The following is a 17,686-nucleotide window of genomic DNA, read 5'->3' as shown; positions in this document are numbered from 1 at the left end:
TGTCCTAGTTCCTGGGGCAGTGTCTTGCCCTGAGGGACTGCTTGTCACAAACACAGTCTTTGTGCTCTACTAGGAACAAATAGGAAGCTTAAATATAATTTTAATCTGTTAATAGCTATCTAATATGCAAGTCATAGTTTCTAATTGTGTTTTCTGAACACCATCTGTCTCTAATCTGCTATTATCTGCCATATTGACCTATGAGTGAAGCAAAAAAGGAAATTATTTTTTGATTAGGATTGCTCTTAGGGTTCTTTAATTTTATGAGCCATAAGGAGAGTTGTGTACTAGCATCTATGGTGTCAAGACTAGCACACATTCTAGTAAGTTTGTAGAGCTGGTATGGATGACTCTGGAGAATAAGTTACGATTGTTTATGAGGGGAAAAGCTAAAATGCTTTGGTTGACACTGGTGCCTGGAAGAGGAGACACATAAAATAATGAATAGAGCAGCAATGTCCCATCAGCACAATGTGGCTGAAAATTTCAAAGTACACAGGTGGTGGTGTTTGTTTTTTCTTTTGGTTCTAAAAAAATGTGTATTCCCTCCTTTCTCCCAGTTGAAATACATGAAATAGAAACTTTTTATTTGAGGCAGTATTACAGAGCTGTTGATAGATGACCTTGAGTGCAATATTGCCTAATGTTCTCGTTCTTTTTACAGAAAGACCCAGATTACCTGAAGCTCTGGTTGGATAGTTTTGTGTCTAGCTATGAACAGTTTCTGGATGTGGACTTTGAGAAGCTGCCAACGAGGTATGTAGAATTACAGACTTGTTTATCTTTCCCTGATACCTGAAACAGACCTGGCTGAGAGCCCAGTCCTCTTCAATGGCAGTGCTGCCTTTAAACAAAAGTAAGTTTTTGAGTTGTCAGGTGGCACTCCCATTCATGTGAAGGTCAAGTTGGGTTGGGAGTGATGAAATTAGGCAAATACCTGGTATTTGCATTATATTAGGAAATTGGCCATTAGTACTTCTTGTTCTTGTTCATAGAAATATGATTGTTATTCCTTGTGTTCCTTATAATTCTGAATAGTGTTTACTATCTGCATCAGCAGTGACAGAAGAGAAGCAAGATATAGATAAAGAATTTGTAATTTTATTTCAGGGTTTGCTTTAAGATTAAGGATGAATGAAATTCTCAATGAAAGATTTGGATATCTTAGCTGAAAGCATTTAAAAATTAAAATACGCACCAGTTATAGACTTGAGGGTGAATTCTTTGCATCCATGAAGACTTCAGGGTAAGAGTATTGCTGACTTCCCTCATGTTGTTGACCAAAAGCTCCCACTTATGAATCTATTGGAGCCTAATTTCAGAGTTTCATATTTAGTATTTTAAATGTGTATGCTGTGTTATCATGATTGTGTTTTCATGTCTAACTTTGAAAATGAGGAGTAAAAACTTAGGCATTGGATGTTTTCTCTTGCTTCTGAGGTGCTTGGATGAAGTAGGGATTTTAAGAAAAACCAAATGTAAAGGATTCAGACTTCTTGAGAGCTGGTGTCAGTATTATAGCTGATACCACCAGTGGTGTTTGAAAGCACAGAATGGTGCTCCTTGCATGTGGCTGCATTCCAAGCCCTGTTGAAATCAATGGAAATTCTTTAATGGGCTTTGGATCAGATCCTGTTTGAAGTGCAAGTGACAGCCTCAACTCTTACAAGGAAAGGAAGAATGCTGCAACTGCATCTCAGCAGATAAAACCTGGACTTCCCAGCTCTTTGTATTAAAATTTTCCTCATAATGCCTATATGAGAGCGAAATATATAGTGAATTACCAGTAAGCAAGACCTTCAAGGTAATTCTGTGCTTTTTCTGAAAATTTCTTTCTAGTGTCAAAAATGCATCTTACTATGTTTAGTTAAGGAGGAAAGTTTCTCCTTTGACACAGGTTATCTTTAACATACTATTTAGTATTGAAATATGAACACTGGAAGATAAAAATCTCTTGGTACTTTGATTTAAAGTTTTTTTAATTTATTTGTACTCTGAGTTTAAGTGGTTTTTAGTGTATGTGTTCATGGTTTTCATGTTGAGTTTTTTTTCAGCAACATAAAGCTTAGTTATGCAGAACAGTAGCAGCATCTTCATTGTTATAAATGGTGACTTTAGTGAGTGTAAAAATAATGTGTGTTTTTCTGAGCTTAATGACAGGATTAGTGACTTAGTCTGGAGGAATAGAACCATGTGGATTTAGGCTCATTTGTGTAACAGATGCAAAGAAAAAGCATCAAAACAACATAGGGATGAAGGCAGATCCTTCCTGTGCTTTTATGTCTGCAATAAGCAAACCCATGGTGATCAGATACTAGAATTAATGAAGAATTGCAGTTTCTGCCCATACATGCATTTGTGATATAATCAGGCATGTGAAAGTGGCGTCTTTTTGGGCTGTGTCAATTTGTATTGCAGACCTTTACATTGCAAAAACAGTATTACTGGGCCCATGAAAAAAAAAGTAGGTCAGCGTGGAACTGCCAAATGCTGATTTCCAGTGACTGCAGGGGCCACAGGACCCTGTGGACTCACTTTATTTTTTTTTTTTTGTTTAACTTGATTCCTTATTAGACAGCTAATTCTGTCTGTTGGTCTTGGTCTTAAAAAAGTGTGATGCTAGCGAAATGGAGAAACTGCACCAATATATTTTTTTTCCATCTATGAATCTTGGTGTGTTTTACAGCTGTATGCTTGCAAGATCTTGTGTAGTGAAGGGCTAATGCCAGGAAATAATGAGAAAATGTTTAGGGAGAAGACTTGTACAGATTTCTGGACACAACTAACTTTTTGGACTACAGGCATGACATTTTGTGTCAATATAAACCATATGTGGGGCTTTTTAGCATCCAAGAAAATACCTGTTAAGAAATGTAAAGATTCTATTACAGTTTTGGTTTTGGGTTTTTTCCTTCCTGAAAGGAGGACTCTTAATTGGCACTGTCACTTGCTGATTTAACTCATAAGGTTTTTTTTCCTATAAATTAGAATGTCTAATTTCCTGAAGTCTGCTTTGGAAATGTGGAAGATGCTAAGCAGTGCAGAATAAGGAAACCTCTAAATATAGTGTGTGAGTGTACCCACTATGATTTGACTGTATAAGTAGAGCTTATACAGTTATGCAGCTTATGGGCTTATACAGCTTCAGTTCTACCCCTCTCTTAGTGCCTCTACTCTGTGTGAAATGGCTCATTGATGAATGGTTTGATCATTGAGCACAAAAGGCCATCACACCTATCTGTTATTTCCCTCAAAACATGTATCTGTCTTATGTATTTACCATAAAAAGGATAAAATCTCTACCAGCTGGTGTGAGGATTTTTTCTCCTCATGGGAGAGAAATTGTCATTTGATTCAATACTTTTAAAAGTAACAAAGGCCTCCAGAGTGTTTGTCATACTTTTTTTCTGCTTTTGGTTTGCATGATCTTGAGCAAAGGAGCTTAAAGGAAGCTCAAAGTACCATAGAAACCTTGTATTTTATGACTTGCTGACTTCAAACCCACATAAAAATGATGCAGAAATCATGGTAGGAATGCTGACTACAGGGTTTGTGTGATTGCATGGTGATTGTTGGAAAGTAAAGCCTGGTTTGCCACAGCAGTTTTTACTACTGGGGGAGGAGAGTTCCCAGTGTGTGTTTGAGCTGAATAGGTGACTCTGATGTGGAGGGGTTCAGTTCCCTTCCACACACCTGACAGAGTTTGTATGGCTGCATGACCATGTTAACATTACTGAGGAAATGATAAACAAAAGGATCCCAAATATGGCAAGTTCTTACTCATATTTTTGGGTATGGTACCAGCAGTCAAGTAACAATGTCAGATGTATATTAATTTTTTTCCATCCTTTTAGAGTACTTGCTTTAAACAATGACTCTGGTTGGGGAAAATTGGTACTACATGTCAACAAATTTAAATCCTTGTTTAAATCTAAGGTTTTTTGGTGGTATAGTAGTCATTTGGTCTGGAGTCAAAACGAGCTTGATTGGTTACAAATATTTACATTTATTTATATACTCTATAGTATATTAATTTTGTGTAATGCCCTAATGTCAGTTTGGATTTCTCATGCTGGTCTCACACATCTCTCTCAAATTCTCATGGGTTGTGCAACACAGGCAGCTACTGCAAAGAAAACATTCTTTGGGATGTGAGGCATGAAGGGTATGTTGTTTGCTCTCTTGTAGAGCATTTCATGGTCTTACTGAAAAAAACTTGTTGGCCATTTTAGGGAATTAACTTCTGGAAATATGATTTCAGCTGTCAAAAATTACGGTTTTCCTAATACTGAGAGGAAATTATCAGAATCTGAAGTACAGAATCTGAGTTATCAGCTTATGAGAAACCATGTTTGTAGTTCTGGAGAGTGTGGCTCTGCCAGCATCTTGAGGGGTGAAGTTGCTATCACAGAAATTAAAATTTCTTTCTTGGCATTTGTGTTGGAAAAAAAAAAAACAGTTGCTCTCAGTTTTGTGGTTAGTGTTGCTATCAGTTTAGAGCCTCGGCTATAAAATTGTGTTACAGTGCTCTGAATCCCTTGAGATTCTGAATTCCACAATCTGAAAAGCACATTGCACAACTGTGTGAAGGGGCAAGGGAATGAAGTAGGTAGTTGTATAAGTGTAGGTAACATTTGTTTTCTAGGATATGGGAGCTTTCTGTCATTTGCACCTGTCCAGGTGTTTTACTAAACTGGGCCTCTGATTTTCCCTCCTATAAAGGCTTCCTTTTCAACATTAGAAGCTAAACAATGGGTTGTTCCCCATTTTCCTCACATTTTAGAGTCATATTGTATAGGGTCAGTCACTGCATTTCTACACTCCTTTTTTGTGGTTTTTCTCACATAGATACAATGTACACAGCTGCATATTAGTGGGGGTTTGAGCTGAATTTTTTTGTTGTAGCTTTCCTCTGGCTTTGGCCATGTTGGAGGCTTCTGTAAGCTCCAAGGCTCTTGCCTGTGTCTTCCTTTGCCTATGTAGAGTTCATAGAGGATGTGCCAGGCTAAATAGCTGCTGCCAAAGGCTAACTGTTTTTAGCATGTGCAACAGTGGATAAACAATTCTCACCCCAAACATGTTCTTACAGTTCTGTAGTGTTCTATACTGTTATTGAAATGGGTTTCCTTGTGGTTGTTCCTGGGTAATTTTCTTCTTTGGTTTTGGATCACTGGAAAAAAAAAATTAAACCACAAATAATCCTATTCTTTTCTTCATGTCTTGGTTCTCACTGGTGTGTTTCCAAAAATGTTTTAGTTTGCAGAAAACAATAGGCAAAAGATAATTTTGTATGGCTTTTTGAAATTTATGTAAGAACAACATGAGGTTCACTGTGGATGAATACCAACTGGGCTTCAATAACTATGCAATAATTGGCATCTCATTTATTTGGACACTTTTAATCTTCAGTAGAAAGTAGAAAATGTTCTTCCAAGTATGTTTTGTTCTCATGTTTCATTCCTCTGTGACTGTCCCTGGGGATTTCCCAGATCACCTTTTTACCTGATGAAGATCATGCAATTTCTTTGTGGCAATTAAAGCAGCTCATTGACTGGAGGAGGATTTAGGAGCCACTTATTGAATTATAACAGGTTTTTTTTTTTTTTTAATGTAGTTCATTTCTGGAGAAAAGAAAGCTCAGACTGATGTATTGCCACCAGACATTGCCTTGTGGCTCATTAGGAATTGTTTGTGATGTGTCAGCTGGGTGACCTTTCCCACAGAACTTCACTGGAACACCACATGAGAGCATGGGAATCGATTGGCAGCTTGGCATGTATGATTAACAATTTTGTGTCTGGCTTTTTTCATTAGGGTGGATGACATTCCACCAGGAATATCGCTGCTTCCTGATAACATTCTTCAGGTCCTCAGGCTCCAGTTGCTACAGTGTGTCCAGAAAATGTCAGATGGCCTGGAAGAGCAGCAGCAGACTCTGTCACTTTTACTTGTGAAATTCTTTATCATCCTTTGCAGGTATTTGCTCGAATTGGTACCTCAGCAAGGTTGTTGTTTTGGTTAAGAAATCTTGATGCAGCCTATAAATATAGATTGTAATGACACATAATAAGTGATTTGATACCTTCCAGTAGATACAGAGAAATAACTCTTCTCACAATCTTCAGAATAATGGCAGGGAGAATAAAAGAGAGAGAGGGGAGCAATGCAGTCATCTTAGCAATAATGTTTGCAATAGAAATAGAAGGGGTTTAAACACTAAATTCTTTGTAGCTATAGAAGATAAATCTATGGGAATTCAAGATATGATGTACCTCGTATAAGAAATACGTTTAAAAAGAGAAGGTGCACTCTAACAACTGGTAGCTATGAAATAACTTGAGAGAATTCTACAGGAAGAACTGTTTCACATTCTTAACATGCTTATAATTCCATAAACAGCTTGTGAAACTTATTATTACACTACTCATGCAGTTGATTTCCTTCTGAAACTTCTGCCTGATAGTGTAATTCTGTTGACACAAATCTATTCCTCACTATTTCTTCAGTTTGCTGTTGCAAAATGCTGTTAGAGAGAGGAAGGGGATAAATATAATAGAGAATCTCCTTTACTGAGGAGTATTTGAAGCAGCATTTTTGAATACTTTGTCTCACCTTACCTCTGAAACAATTTGAAGAGCTGGCAGTGTTTAAATACCATGGAGGATTGAGTATAAGCTGAGTGGATGGTGGTAATGTGTTTCTGATTTACAAACTAGTGTCACCTTTACTTACTGAAAAGTTCTCCTATGTCATCACTTTGGTATCTGATCTTTGTAACATCAAAACTGAGAAATTCTTAGTTGTTGTTGCTTTATTTTCTAAAGTAATTTATTAGGTGTTTGTTTTGCTCCAGGGAATTTAAAGTGAGAAAATTAAAGTTTCTAGGTTACATGTTTCCTAAAGTTTTAGAAAGCGTATGCATTAGTAAAGTGGAAGTTATTGTCTTTGTTATCAGATGCCATTTCTGAGCTTTCTATTTAGGGTGTCCTGGGAATTTGCTTAACCTCTGAAACCCCAAATTCCAGATGGAATTGGCCTGCAGCAGAGTGACTTGAATCTTTCTTCCTGTTAGATGAAAACTCGTGAGCTCTGTAATGGTGACAGAAATAAACATTTAAGTATGTGCAGTCCTTTGGAGACTATTTTTGAAATGCCGGTATCCTTTTGTATGAATATAGACAGAATGCTAAAACAAACATTGTTTGAACTAGCTTCAAATGGTACACTGTGTACAATCTGTGGTTTTTATGTTGTCTTTGCAGGAATTTGGCTAATGTGGAAGAGATTGGGATGTGTTCATACATTAACCATGTTATCACCATGACTACGTTGTACATTCAACAGGTACATGGTTAATAATTCCTGTCTGTATTTCTGCCATCTGATACCTCCTGCTGCTTTTTATGTGATCTGCTCTTTCAGTAATAGTGGGGAACAATTCATAGGCTCAGAGCTGCTCTGGGGAAGATCAAGATAAAGTTTCAACTTCTGGAAATTTTCTGACCATAGCTTTCTTTTTCTCCTCAGTTAAAAAGCAAAACAAAAGAAAAAGAAGTGGAGGATCAGACCCCCATAGAAGAGTTTGTGAGACATGCACTGGCTTTCTGTGAAAGCCTGTATGATCCCTATCGGAACTGGAGGCAGCGAATTGCAGGGTATGTGTGGACTAGCACAGTATGCTAAATGCTCTGCTTTATGACAGCTTTAACCATCAGTCAGTAGAATCACACCACAGAAACCTGTTATGCTTTCTCAAACTGGATATGTCTTAAATAATTTTCAAAAATTAAAAATATTTTTGCTGTTAGTACTAAAATTAAAACAAAATTAAATTTGAGGGTATATCAAGAGGTGATTGGTTGTAACTGATCACCACAAAGGTGCTTACATTACGTTCTCCTTCCAAAAACTGACCATTTTTCTTAATTAGGGGAACAGAGAAGCCAAAAGAAATGTGGTGGGCAGACCTGCTTGAAATAGGGTAAAAGAAGTTATTGAAATTCACAGTGTAGATAACTTATATCTTTGAAAATAAGTTTATAAGTGTAGCAGTAGAATTACAGCCCTTTAATTTGCTTGTGTGTTCTCACCAGCCTAATGAACTCATAATAATGTTTTCTGCCCATTTAAAATTGCTTGGTCAACAAATGTGGCATTCTAGCTGGTGGCTTAGTTGCAGCAGGCATGGATTAAATAAGAGATTGCTGGTTTTTTTAATTTTAATTTTTTTAACTAAACCATTTTGTAAAATGTTAAATATTTTTAAGTGCAGACTGAATATGAGATTAGCCGTGAGTCATGTCTTCAGGATGAAATACTACTTCACTATTCTTTTTCATCCTGTAGGTAAAAGATAACTCCTGATTTATGGCAGCATTTTCTACTATGTCATATTATAACTTCACATTATAAGTAATAAATTAATAAGTAAGTAATAAACAAAGGTATCATGTCTAATTTCCTTGGTGTATGTTTTTAATGTAATTGCAGACGTTTCCTTAGTACAGTTGAAAGGAGCAGACAGAAATATAAACCAGCTTCCCTCACTGTTGAGTTTGTCCCTTTTTTTTACCGTAAGTATTACTTAACATCCTGTTAAAATATGGTTTTCTGTGGAGGAAATGAACTTAGTGAGCCCAAGTAACTTTCTCCTAAGCATGCCTGAAAATGTTCAAGTCATTTACTTGCTTTCTGAGACTGAATGTAGTGGGTTACTTCGTTTGGTTTTTCTATTTCTTCTTTGTTTTCAGCATCACTATTTTGTCATCCCTGCTCATCTTTGAAAGCCTTTTTCTTTATTTCTAGACTTTATTTCAGTGCCTAACGTGGTTTATTAGGGTTGGTTCTGTGAACTTTCTTTTTATTGTGGTACACAGTGATTGCACATGCGATCCCTGTAGTAACTGCACTGATAACTCATGGAAAAATTATCTTAGGAGAGTGTTCATGCACTTCTGTCTCTTTAATATGTTATAACAACTAGAAAAAATGAAACTGCCATTCAACTAGCAAATGCTCCTTGGCCTCGAGTTTAGAAAACAATTTTCTCTGGTTAAGTCATTAAATATCATGATGGCTACTTTGGAATTCGTGTGTTCTTGTGATTACAGATTGTTTGTGTGGAAGAGAAGAGCTTACATGTCCATATTCTGTACTTAAATCTCAAGCATGTGGGATGCCCAGGTAGTTTGCCAGTTGAGCATACCAAAGTGCTAGTGCCTACAGAATTGAAGCAGCAGGAACAAGCTGGAGGGAAGGGCCATGAAGGAGTGAAATCAGCCCTTTTTGCAGCTATCCATTAACTAGTTTTAATTGGAAAAAAATAAGAGAGAGATTATATTCATGGAGTGGTAGCATTTATGAATTTGATTCTTCTAGGTTTGAGTCACAACTCCTGTTCTTTGAGATTCCATTGCTGCGTACAAAAAATAGGATAGTTGCCAAAAAGACCAAATTGTTGCTGCCAGTAAAATGCCCTTATCTACATACCAGAGCACTGGAAACCCACTCTGAAGGCTGCTACTGAGGAATATCATCTATAGGTTCTCTCCTCTCCCTTCAGTGCATTGCCCTGTGGTTCCTCCTGTCTCTTAAATGCAATATCATGTGACTGAGCTAGAAGTGTGCTCCTCAGCCAGCAGATACTCCTCTGCTTGTTGGCCACCTGGCAGAAAGGACAGAGTAAGGAATTGCTGAGCATGTGCCGTAAGCATCCTGCCGTGCCCAGACTAATTGAGGGGGGTGGTTTTAGTCTGCCCAGCCTAATGATTTATTCACAATCTGCTAGGTACTGCTCTTTTCAATTTGTCTGTAGTTCTGTAAAGATCCAGAGGCTATAAGTCAAGGAGTGGTGCTACTAGCTCACTAACAGTGGGATCATCTAAGTAAGCTTTGTTCTGTTTGGAGAACAGATTGGAAAAATGGCTTTGCAATCTTCTTTTAAAACAGGCTCAATATATGTAATATACTATATTATATAAAATCTTACTTTCCAATAAGTGGCATTTCCATAAATAATCCTTTGTAGTTTCTTGCTGCTGTGTTATGTCTGGAGTTATTGCTATAACAACAATGTCCAGGTTATATCTATTGCTAAGAAGAGACACTGAGGCTGTCTGGGACTAATTTCCATCAGATATGCCAAGAGAAGAGATGCAAGATAGTTGTCAGTAAAGAAATTACTGCTAGAAAGGTTACAGATCTGCACAGGATTCTCTGACAATCTGCCTTAAAGTCAGGAAGCTCAGAGACTATTTTTTTTTTGAGCTACCTGCACTGCATATGGCATCAGACTTTTCATGCCAAAATTTCTCTGAACTTTATCATGCTTGATAACTGTTTGTGTGTTAGAATGTCCTTCTCTTTCTCATTAATATGGACAAAATGGCTCATTTTTACATTACAAATTGAGAGCAAAAGTTGTGTGTCTATAGTTCTGTCAGCTGGCATGGGAAGTTTATGCAAACTGAAGGTGTGGCCCTGTGAATTCCTGATAAATGTGGTAATGTTGTGTTGCTTTGATAATGCTGGAATTGGTGTGTTTGTGTCTGAGTTATATAAAACAAAGTGGAGATAATACCCTTGATTTTATTTTTTTAATTTTTATGATAACAGGGAATAGAGGAGGGATTTTTTATTATTTGTTGGTGGGGTTTTTTTGAGAAAAATCTCCTTTTTATTTAATCAGAATGCTTTCAAGAAAGTGAACATCTCAAGGAAAGCCTAAAATGTTGCCTGCTGCATCTCTTTGGAGCTATTGTGGCTGGTGGTCAGGTAAGGATACTTTGAACTTTTCAGCTGCTGAAACCTACAAATGCTTGTTCTTTATTTAAGATTTTTAAATACTCCATAACTTGTAAATTAGAAGAATTTATTATCCATGATTAATTATTTTTGTCTTAGCAACTTTGGGATCATTCTGGGCAATAATACCTAAATGCTAAAAGCTGGGTCCCAATTTCAAGTAACCATAGAAGTTTGCTGTTTAGAACTGCTACATGTGCATATGAATTTACTGCAATCTTTAAGAAAAAATGTGCATAACTAAATTAGGAATTTCCACCTGCACAGATGGAAGTTTTGTGTTCATATGCATGAATTGATCTATCTTACTTCCCCATGCTGAAAGTAAGCTGTTTTCAGTAGGGGGCATGGGGCATTACAGCTTGGAAGGCGTTACAGCTTGGAAGCTGTTTGAAGTCTTTGAAAGAACATGAGGAAATGAGGGTATTCATCAGCAGCAAAGCCAGCATCACTTTCTCACCTGGCTCCTGTAAAGTCCTACTTAGTCTGGTCACAAGCAGCTGCTACTTCTGGTGATCTCCAAGAGAGTGTTTTTAAAGGTTTCCAGGGAGCTGCAAAGCCAGGCTCTGCTCCATCTTGGAAGGCAAGTGGAGTCTGAGCAGGATGGCCAGGAGCAGCTTCCTGACCAGCAAAGGGTGCAATCTCACTGCACCCAGTGATGGGAGCAGCTGTGCTGGCTGGAACCAGGATGGACCAGCCCAACCCAGCCCACTAGACAAGGCTGTGGTGATAAAGCCTAAAGTGAAGCCAGGAAGTCTGGTCAGCACATCAGAGTAAGGGTTTGCTCTGCTGGTGGTAACTAGGGTCAGTCAGGAGGCCAGTGGCTGCCAGCCCCATCCATAGCCATGAGGCAGGGCCGAGGCCAAGCTGCAGTCAAGTCAGGTCAGGTTCAAGACATGACACAGCCAGGCATGGCCATGGCTGCTGTGTAGATCAAACAATAAAGGGTTGAGAGCCAAAACTTGAATTCAGCTCCCTGCAGGGGGCACAGAATCCCTGACAGGGCTTCTCAAAGCTCACCACAAGCTCAGGCTCCTGTCCCTGAGCCTAGGCAGTCAGGCCCCCAGGAAGAAAGGTGAGGAAAATGCATTCAGGGCCCAGGCAAATATTTGCTGATGAGTGTGTTCTTACCACACGGTCTAAAGTGTCATGAATCTCATAATCTAAAATGAAAACTCAGGTGAAGGTTTGCCTCAAATTAGCAGTTTATCAGGGCTAATTTATAAGAATGTTGTAACACAGATTTAAATTGTATTTCCTTTTCTATATAAGCATTCCCTTTGAAAAAGAGACATTTAAGTGAACAATATGGGATGCATTTCATCTGTAGCCTTCAGCATAATCCAAATAGAATGTTTCTTAGTTATTTAACTACACAGCATTAGTAGATGGGATAATGCATATTGCATGGTTCAGATGACAGTCAAGTAGACACAGCTGGTTTGAAGAGATTTAAGTTCTTCTAAATTTATTTTTCTTAATAATTTTTTTGCCTTAATGGGTTTCAGAGGAATGCTCTTCAAGCAGTATCCCCTGCCACCATGGAAGTCTTGATGCGTGTTTTAGCAGACTGTGACAACTGGGATGACAGAAACCCTGAGGAAGTGAGCAGGAAGGCAGAGCTGACTCTGAAGTGCCTGACAGAAGTTGTCCATATCCTCCTCACCAGCAGTTCTGACCAGCGCCAGGTGGAGACAAGTACAATATTGGAGAACTATTTCAAGTTGCTTAACTCAGACCATTCAGCCTTACCTAATGCAAGGCGATGCAGGCAGTGGGAGAGCAGGTTCATAGCACTGCAGATCCAAATGCTGAGTGAGTACACAGTTCCTTTCAGTATTTCTGACAATAACTCTAAGGCAAAAAATACTGACTTGGCTAAGCAATTTAAAAATTTCTAGCATATCTTCTTAGATATTTCTTGTTTTAATTATTTACTGTCGTAGTTGAGAGGGTCGCAAAACGAAGCAATGCTCCACTTTCAGGAGGCTTCAAACCAGGTTTTAATACAGCATGCATGCTATTTATACATTCTTACAAAGCTCATAAGTTTACACTTTACTCATAGGTCAGGAAAGACAAACAGAGAGCTTATTGGAATAGGCAGTTGTAGATTTCTCTTATTTATCCTTCTCTCTTTCTTGATTTCTATGTCAGTGACCTTGGTAGAAAATTCTTTCAGGGGTAAACATGGATCCTCTTATCAAACTTCTCTCTGGCTCACAGAAGTCACTGTAAAACCTCTTCCACAATTTAGTAACAAAAAAACCAGAAGAAACCATATCAGATTGCTGCCATTTAACCAGCGTCAAGGTTCATAGGCTGAAAGTCTCCATTAAAAGAGGAAAACTTTGCTAGGCAAGAAGTGAAGCTTATCAGAACCTTAGTAATTGCAGAATAAAATTGTTCTGTAATAAAATAGCTATGTGGTGTTATTTTGTGATAGTTTGATTTTCAAATGGCATTACTGTAAACATTGGCCAGCAGTAATAGTCTGAAAGAGTTGGGTACAAGTTTTTGTGTTAGAATTCAGGGCTTTGAGTTTTTCCCATTTTGATGTTCATCATGGGAAATAAAGGTGTTTCTTTTCCCATACTTCCAAGAAAACTGAGGAATAGTATTGTGGCCATGGAGAATGCTTACCCTATAAGTCTGCTGTAGAATGCAGAGTAATTACTTGTTGAGGAAAGAAACATTCATGTGCTGTAAAGGAAAGGTGATGCTGCTTATGTACTCACTATTGGAAATTACTTGAAACAGAGCCTCAAAGCAGTCAAAGATATTCATTTGGTAAAATTTCTCCATAATATTAGTCTGTGGTAGTCTTTAATGTGTCAAAATGTTTAGCTTTAGGCCTAGTGATTTGTTCTTAAAATGCATATCATTCTTGATCAAAATTGCAGATAATATAATTTGTATCATTTTTTCCTGATGTGTATTGTAGAATGTGCAGCAAAAAATGCTTGATGGATTTGGGATGTGTTTTGTCTTTGATGCCAGTTCTATTTTAATTTTATAGATACCATCACAGCCATGTTAGACTGCACAGATAGGCCTGTTCTGCAGGCAATTTTCCTTAACAGTAACTGCTTTGAGCATCTCATTCGACTCTTGCAGAACTGCAAGGTAAGCGTTCCCTTATCAGCTTATTTTTAACAAACCCTGCCTTTTATTATTACTGATGAGGTGGAGGTGTCTCACCTGTCTTGTGGTTAAAGCAATGAATACTTTGAGTCCTGAGCAAAATACCTTTGCAGACCCTGCTCAGTCTCTAAAATGTGTTACAATCTTTGAATTTCTGCTGAATCTTTTCCTACCTATTACAATCTCTCAGATGTCAGACTTTGGGCTAAGCACAGTAATCTCTTAACAGTATGTCTGATTAAAAAAATCAATCCCACCTGCCTTTTTATTTGGCTTTTTATTGTGGGATTTTGTTATTTTGTTCTGTTTCTCTTATATTCTATAACTGGATCATTAGAAAGTCACTTAACAACTGCTGCCAGATGAAGGTCTGAATTCTAATTTCAGAGGAATTTTTCCATTTAGAAGAATCTTTCTGGTGTCCCATTTTAAGTCTTTCAGAATATTTGAATCCTGTGTGTGGCTGACATAAAACATGAGCTCAAGCTGTTAAAAATGCTCCTCAATTTTTCCTTTTCTACATAGGATCTAGGGTTTTCATCTGAGCTGCAAATGGTCATAATTTGCAAACTTCCCCTGATTGCACTGATTTTATTTTTTCCCTGTGTGAAAGAACACAGATATGATGTAACTCTCTGCACTATTTCTTTTTGTGATATGTTATTGTGATCTGTGATATGTTAGTGACATAGCTGTTTTGCGCTCTTCTGATGTTAGATAATTTAATGCTAACTACACTGTACAATTTGTTTCTAATCCATTTAGATTTTGGATTAGAATGTGTAACGTGTATTAGAAATAAATGTGTTTGGATTATGTCCTAATTATCATTATAATTAGAGGCAGAATGCCAACTGACTTGAAGTGTTTTAAATAGTCTGTAGCTTTAGTATCTCCTTCTGAAAATACATTGTTTGACCTTTCCATTCTTCTCCTGTGTTTTGGAATCTGCCTGTTTTTGTACTAACCTTGTACTTGATAAGAAGCTCATTTTATAGTTTCTTCTCAAATCATCAGCAGTGTGATGTTTACCTCTTCATGGAAACTCTTTGCTGTGTTCCTGCACTCATAAACAAGTGGTGGAATTCAAGAAAGCGGGAACAGCTGATCTATTTTTTCTTGCAGCTTGCTGTTTTTATTTTCATTCTGCCTGTCTGTGTGTTACAAGATATGTTCTTTTAAGGTTTTTTCCAGGGGTACAGACTCACATATCACTGTGTTGTTTAGAGATCAGTGCTGCCAGTTTGGTACACAGTGTACTTTTTTAGCCTTTCACAGGCAAAATACCCCCACAGATGAGAAGTGGGAGAGATAGAGGCAGGGCAGGTGTTGCAGTATATTTGTACTTCCAAATATACTGTGTCTCCATTCTTTTTCAAAGATAAATAGCAAAGGTTGAGTTAGTTTTGGAATTAGCATTTCTCCTTATTAGCTTGGGGTGGAGATCCTAGTTCTAGATTTTATTCCTTATTTTGTGAAAATTGCTACTGGGTTCCTAAGCAAACTGTGTAGAAAGCATGTTCTGCATTTCTGCAGAGAGCATGAGAGTCCATACACATACCTGAAATTCAGGAAGCGATTGGATCTTCTGCAAACTTGAAATGCAAGTAATTTCTATGGAAAGGAGGGGTAAAGCAAATCCATACCACTGTTTCTGCTCTAGATATCCCAAAGAACTTGGGGTGTTTAAAGCTATATTTCTACTCATACTTCCTAATCATTTGCAGTATTACAATCTTCTGAGATGTAAATCCTTTTTTTTTTCTTTGTTTGCTGGTTTTAAGGCTCATAGGCAACTGTCTTTCCTTAGCTATGCTTTAGGGTTAGAGATCTGCACAAAAGCTTTTCAAAACTGCTTGGTTAAGTTTTGATGATCTGAATGTCGCTTTTTGCCAGTGATATCCATAAAGAGGGACTGTAATTTAGAGGTATCAGGAGGTGCTTATTCTGTACTGAGAGTCATTTAACAATCTGGTTTGTCAGTGCTGAATCTTTTCTCATCTGTTTAACTATCTCAGAGGTCAGACTTTGAGCAAAGCAAAATGACCTCTAACAGTATGTCTGATTAAAAGAAAAAAATGTGGTTTTTTAACAGCTTTTAAATGGAAAAATTAAAACCTTGTAGACATTATAAAAAGAAATCTATTTTTCCTTTTCACATGCCTTATGAGAAATGAAGCAACTCATACCAAAAGTTTGATGACATCTTTATTTTTTCATTGTCTCCATTTGCGTTTGTTTAATGTTATAGTCCTCTGAGACATATTATAGTTACTGTGCATTGTTGAGTGCTCTTGACTGTGATGTACCTTTCAACGTGTTTCTAGCAATGTGCTTTCACACCTATGTAAGTCAAAGTAATATCTTCAGTGTTGTCCTTTGTTTTAGCCAAATTTATGGAAGTTGATTTCTCTGGTTGTTCCTCTTCAGGGAGACTGAGCTAGCAGATAATGGAGCAAAATGTGTGTGTGTGGGAAAAGAAATGCTTAGGTTTTACCCACTGAAGGAAAGGGTTTATATTTTTTAAAGCAACTTTTAAAACATGTTGATCAGAGTTTTTTGGGGTTTTTTTTAATACCTCAATAGAATCTTAAAACAGAAGGAGGTAAATCTTAGTCCTGATTGCGTTACAGCTAAATTTGGCACACAAATTGTCTGCAATTGATTATGAATTTGGGTGAGTTTGAAACTGTCAAATTCAGGTACTGACTAGGAATTTAGCTACTGAACACAGAGCAGTTCCTTAGCTGAAGATGCAGTATAGGTGTATGTTTGATTTGAAGCTACTTGCAACCTGTCTGCTTCTTAGGATGATGGCAGAGATATTTTGCCCTTCTTCCTGTTCCAAAGATTTTGTGCCCCAGAAATTCTGCTACTGTGCTGTTTGAAGATGAACATATTCTGTCTAGGTATCTTCAGCTTTCACCTAGGCTGAAACATAAGTCGAAAATAATGAAACATTTGTATCCTTGTTTTTTCCTTGTTAATGCCCCACTCTTGTCTGTATTTCTTACAAGTAAATTTCTTAGAACTCTGTCATGTTGCTTATTGTGAATGAAATCACAGTTGCTAAGCCAGAGATGAGTACAAATTCCAGATAAATCTCTCTTTGTCTCAGTGATTACATATTTTCTTTCCTTTTTATTTTTAAAGTAATTACTCTTTTGCAAAAATACAATGTAATCATCAGTATTTTTTTCCCCATTTTTGTTTTTGTATGTGAAATACAAATATAAGGCAGCCTCCACAGATTTGGCTGCAGGTAACTGTTTAATGCAATTATTTCCATTATTCTTGTCTCTGTTTCTAACAGCTGTTTTTAAATGCTAACAATAAAGTGGCAGACAAGAGTGAGAAAGACCTTACCAACAAATTACTGACAGAAATGAATGAGGACCAGGTACCTACCTAAACTGTATTTTGCTTCAGTTGAAGTCAAGACACAATCACAGGAAAATTGACTCCTGTGCTTCACCTTAACCATCCTCCTTAAGCCTTCTGCAGCAAGATGAACTTTTGATGCTGCAGAGATCAGCATTTCCTGTCACTGGAAAATAATTTTTCTGAATAACAGATTGAATTCAGCCTCTGTTTTATTCATCTGCTTCAAACTGCAGATACGGGCAATAGAATGAACATCAGTTATGCTTCTTTTAAGGAAAAGGTGAAGCACATGAATGAGATCCAAATTAATTTTCTCAACCTGATGGTGATTCTTTTTCCCCTCCTTTTCCTCTTT

At 37.4% G+C, this 17,686-nt stretch overlaps 1 protein-coding gene across 6 annotated transcripts in view; it reads left to right on the top strand.

Annotated features, from left to right (window-relative positions):
- The window catches only part of NBEAL1 (neurobeachin like 1), a 77,188-nt gene that overhangs the window by 15,091 nt on the left and 44,411 nt on the right, over window positions 1-17,686 (top strand). For 4 of the 6 annotated variants that reach the window (XM_064718141.1, XM_064718140.1, XM_064718143.1 and 1 more), the window contains exons 3-11: window positions 665-756; window positions 5,815-5,976; window positions 7,263-7,344; window positions 7,528-7,655; window positions 8,491-8,573; window positions 10,688-10,773; window positions 12,312-12,618; window positions 13,823-13,929; window positions 17,261-17,347. In XM_064718141.1, coding sequence (XP_064574211.1) covers window positions 665-756; window positions 5,815-5,976; window positions 7,263-7,344; window positions 7,528-7,655; window positions 8,491-8,573; window positions 10,688-10,773; window positions 12,312-12,618; window positions 13,823-13,929; window positions 17,261-17,347 — 1,134 coding nt within the window. The remainder of the gene's footprint in view (window positions 1-664; window positions 757-5,814; window positions 5,977-7,262; window positions 7,345-7,527; window positions 7,656-8,490; window positions 8,574-10,687; window positions 10,774-12,311; window positions 12,619-13,822; window positions 13,930-17,260; window positions 17,348-17,686) is intronic. The other 2 variants (XM_064718144.1, XM_064718142.1) reach the window with 1 other exon arrangement.

This window comes from Zonotrichia leucophrys, chromosome 7 (genome assembly GCF_028769735.1).
Source record: "Zonotrichia leucophrys gambelii isolate GWCS_2022_RI chromosome 7, RI_Zleu_2.0, whole genome shotgun sequence".
In the NCBI taxonomy this organism is placed as follows: Eukaryota; Metazoa; Chordata; class Aves; order Passeriformes; family Passerellidae; genus Zonotrichia; species Zonotrichia leucophrys.
Note: the sequence above shows the minus strand (reverse complement) of the source record. Positions and strands in the feature narration are given on the sequence as shown.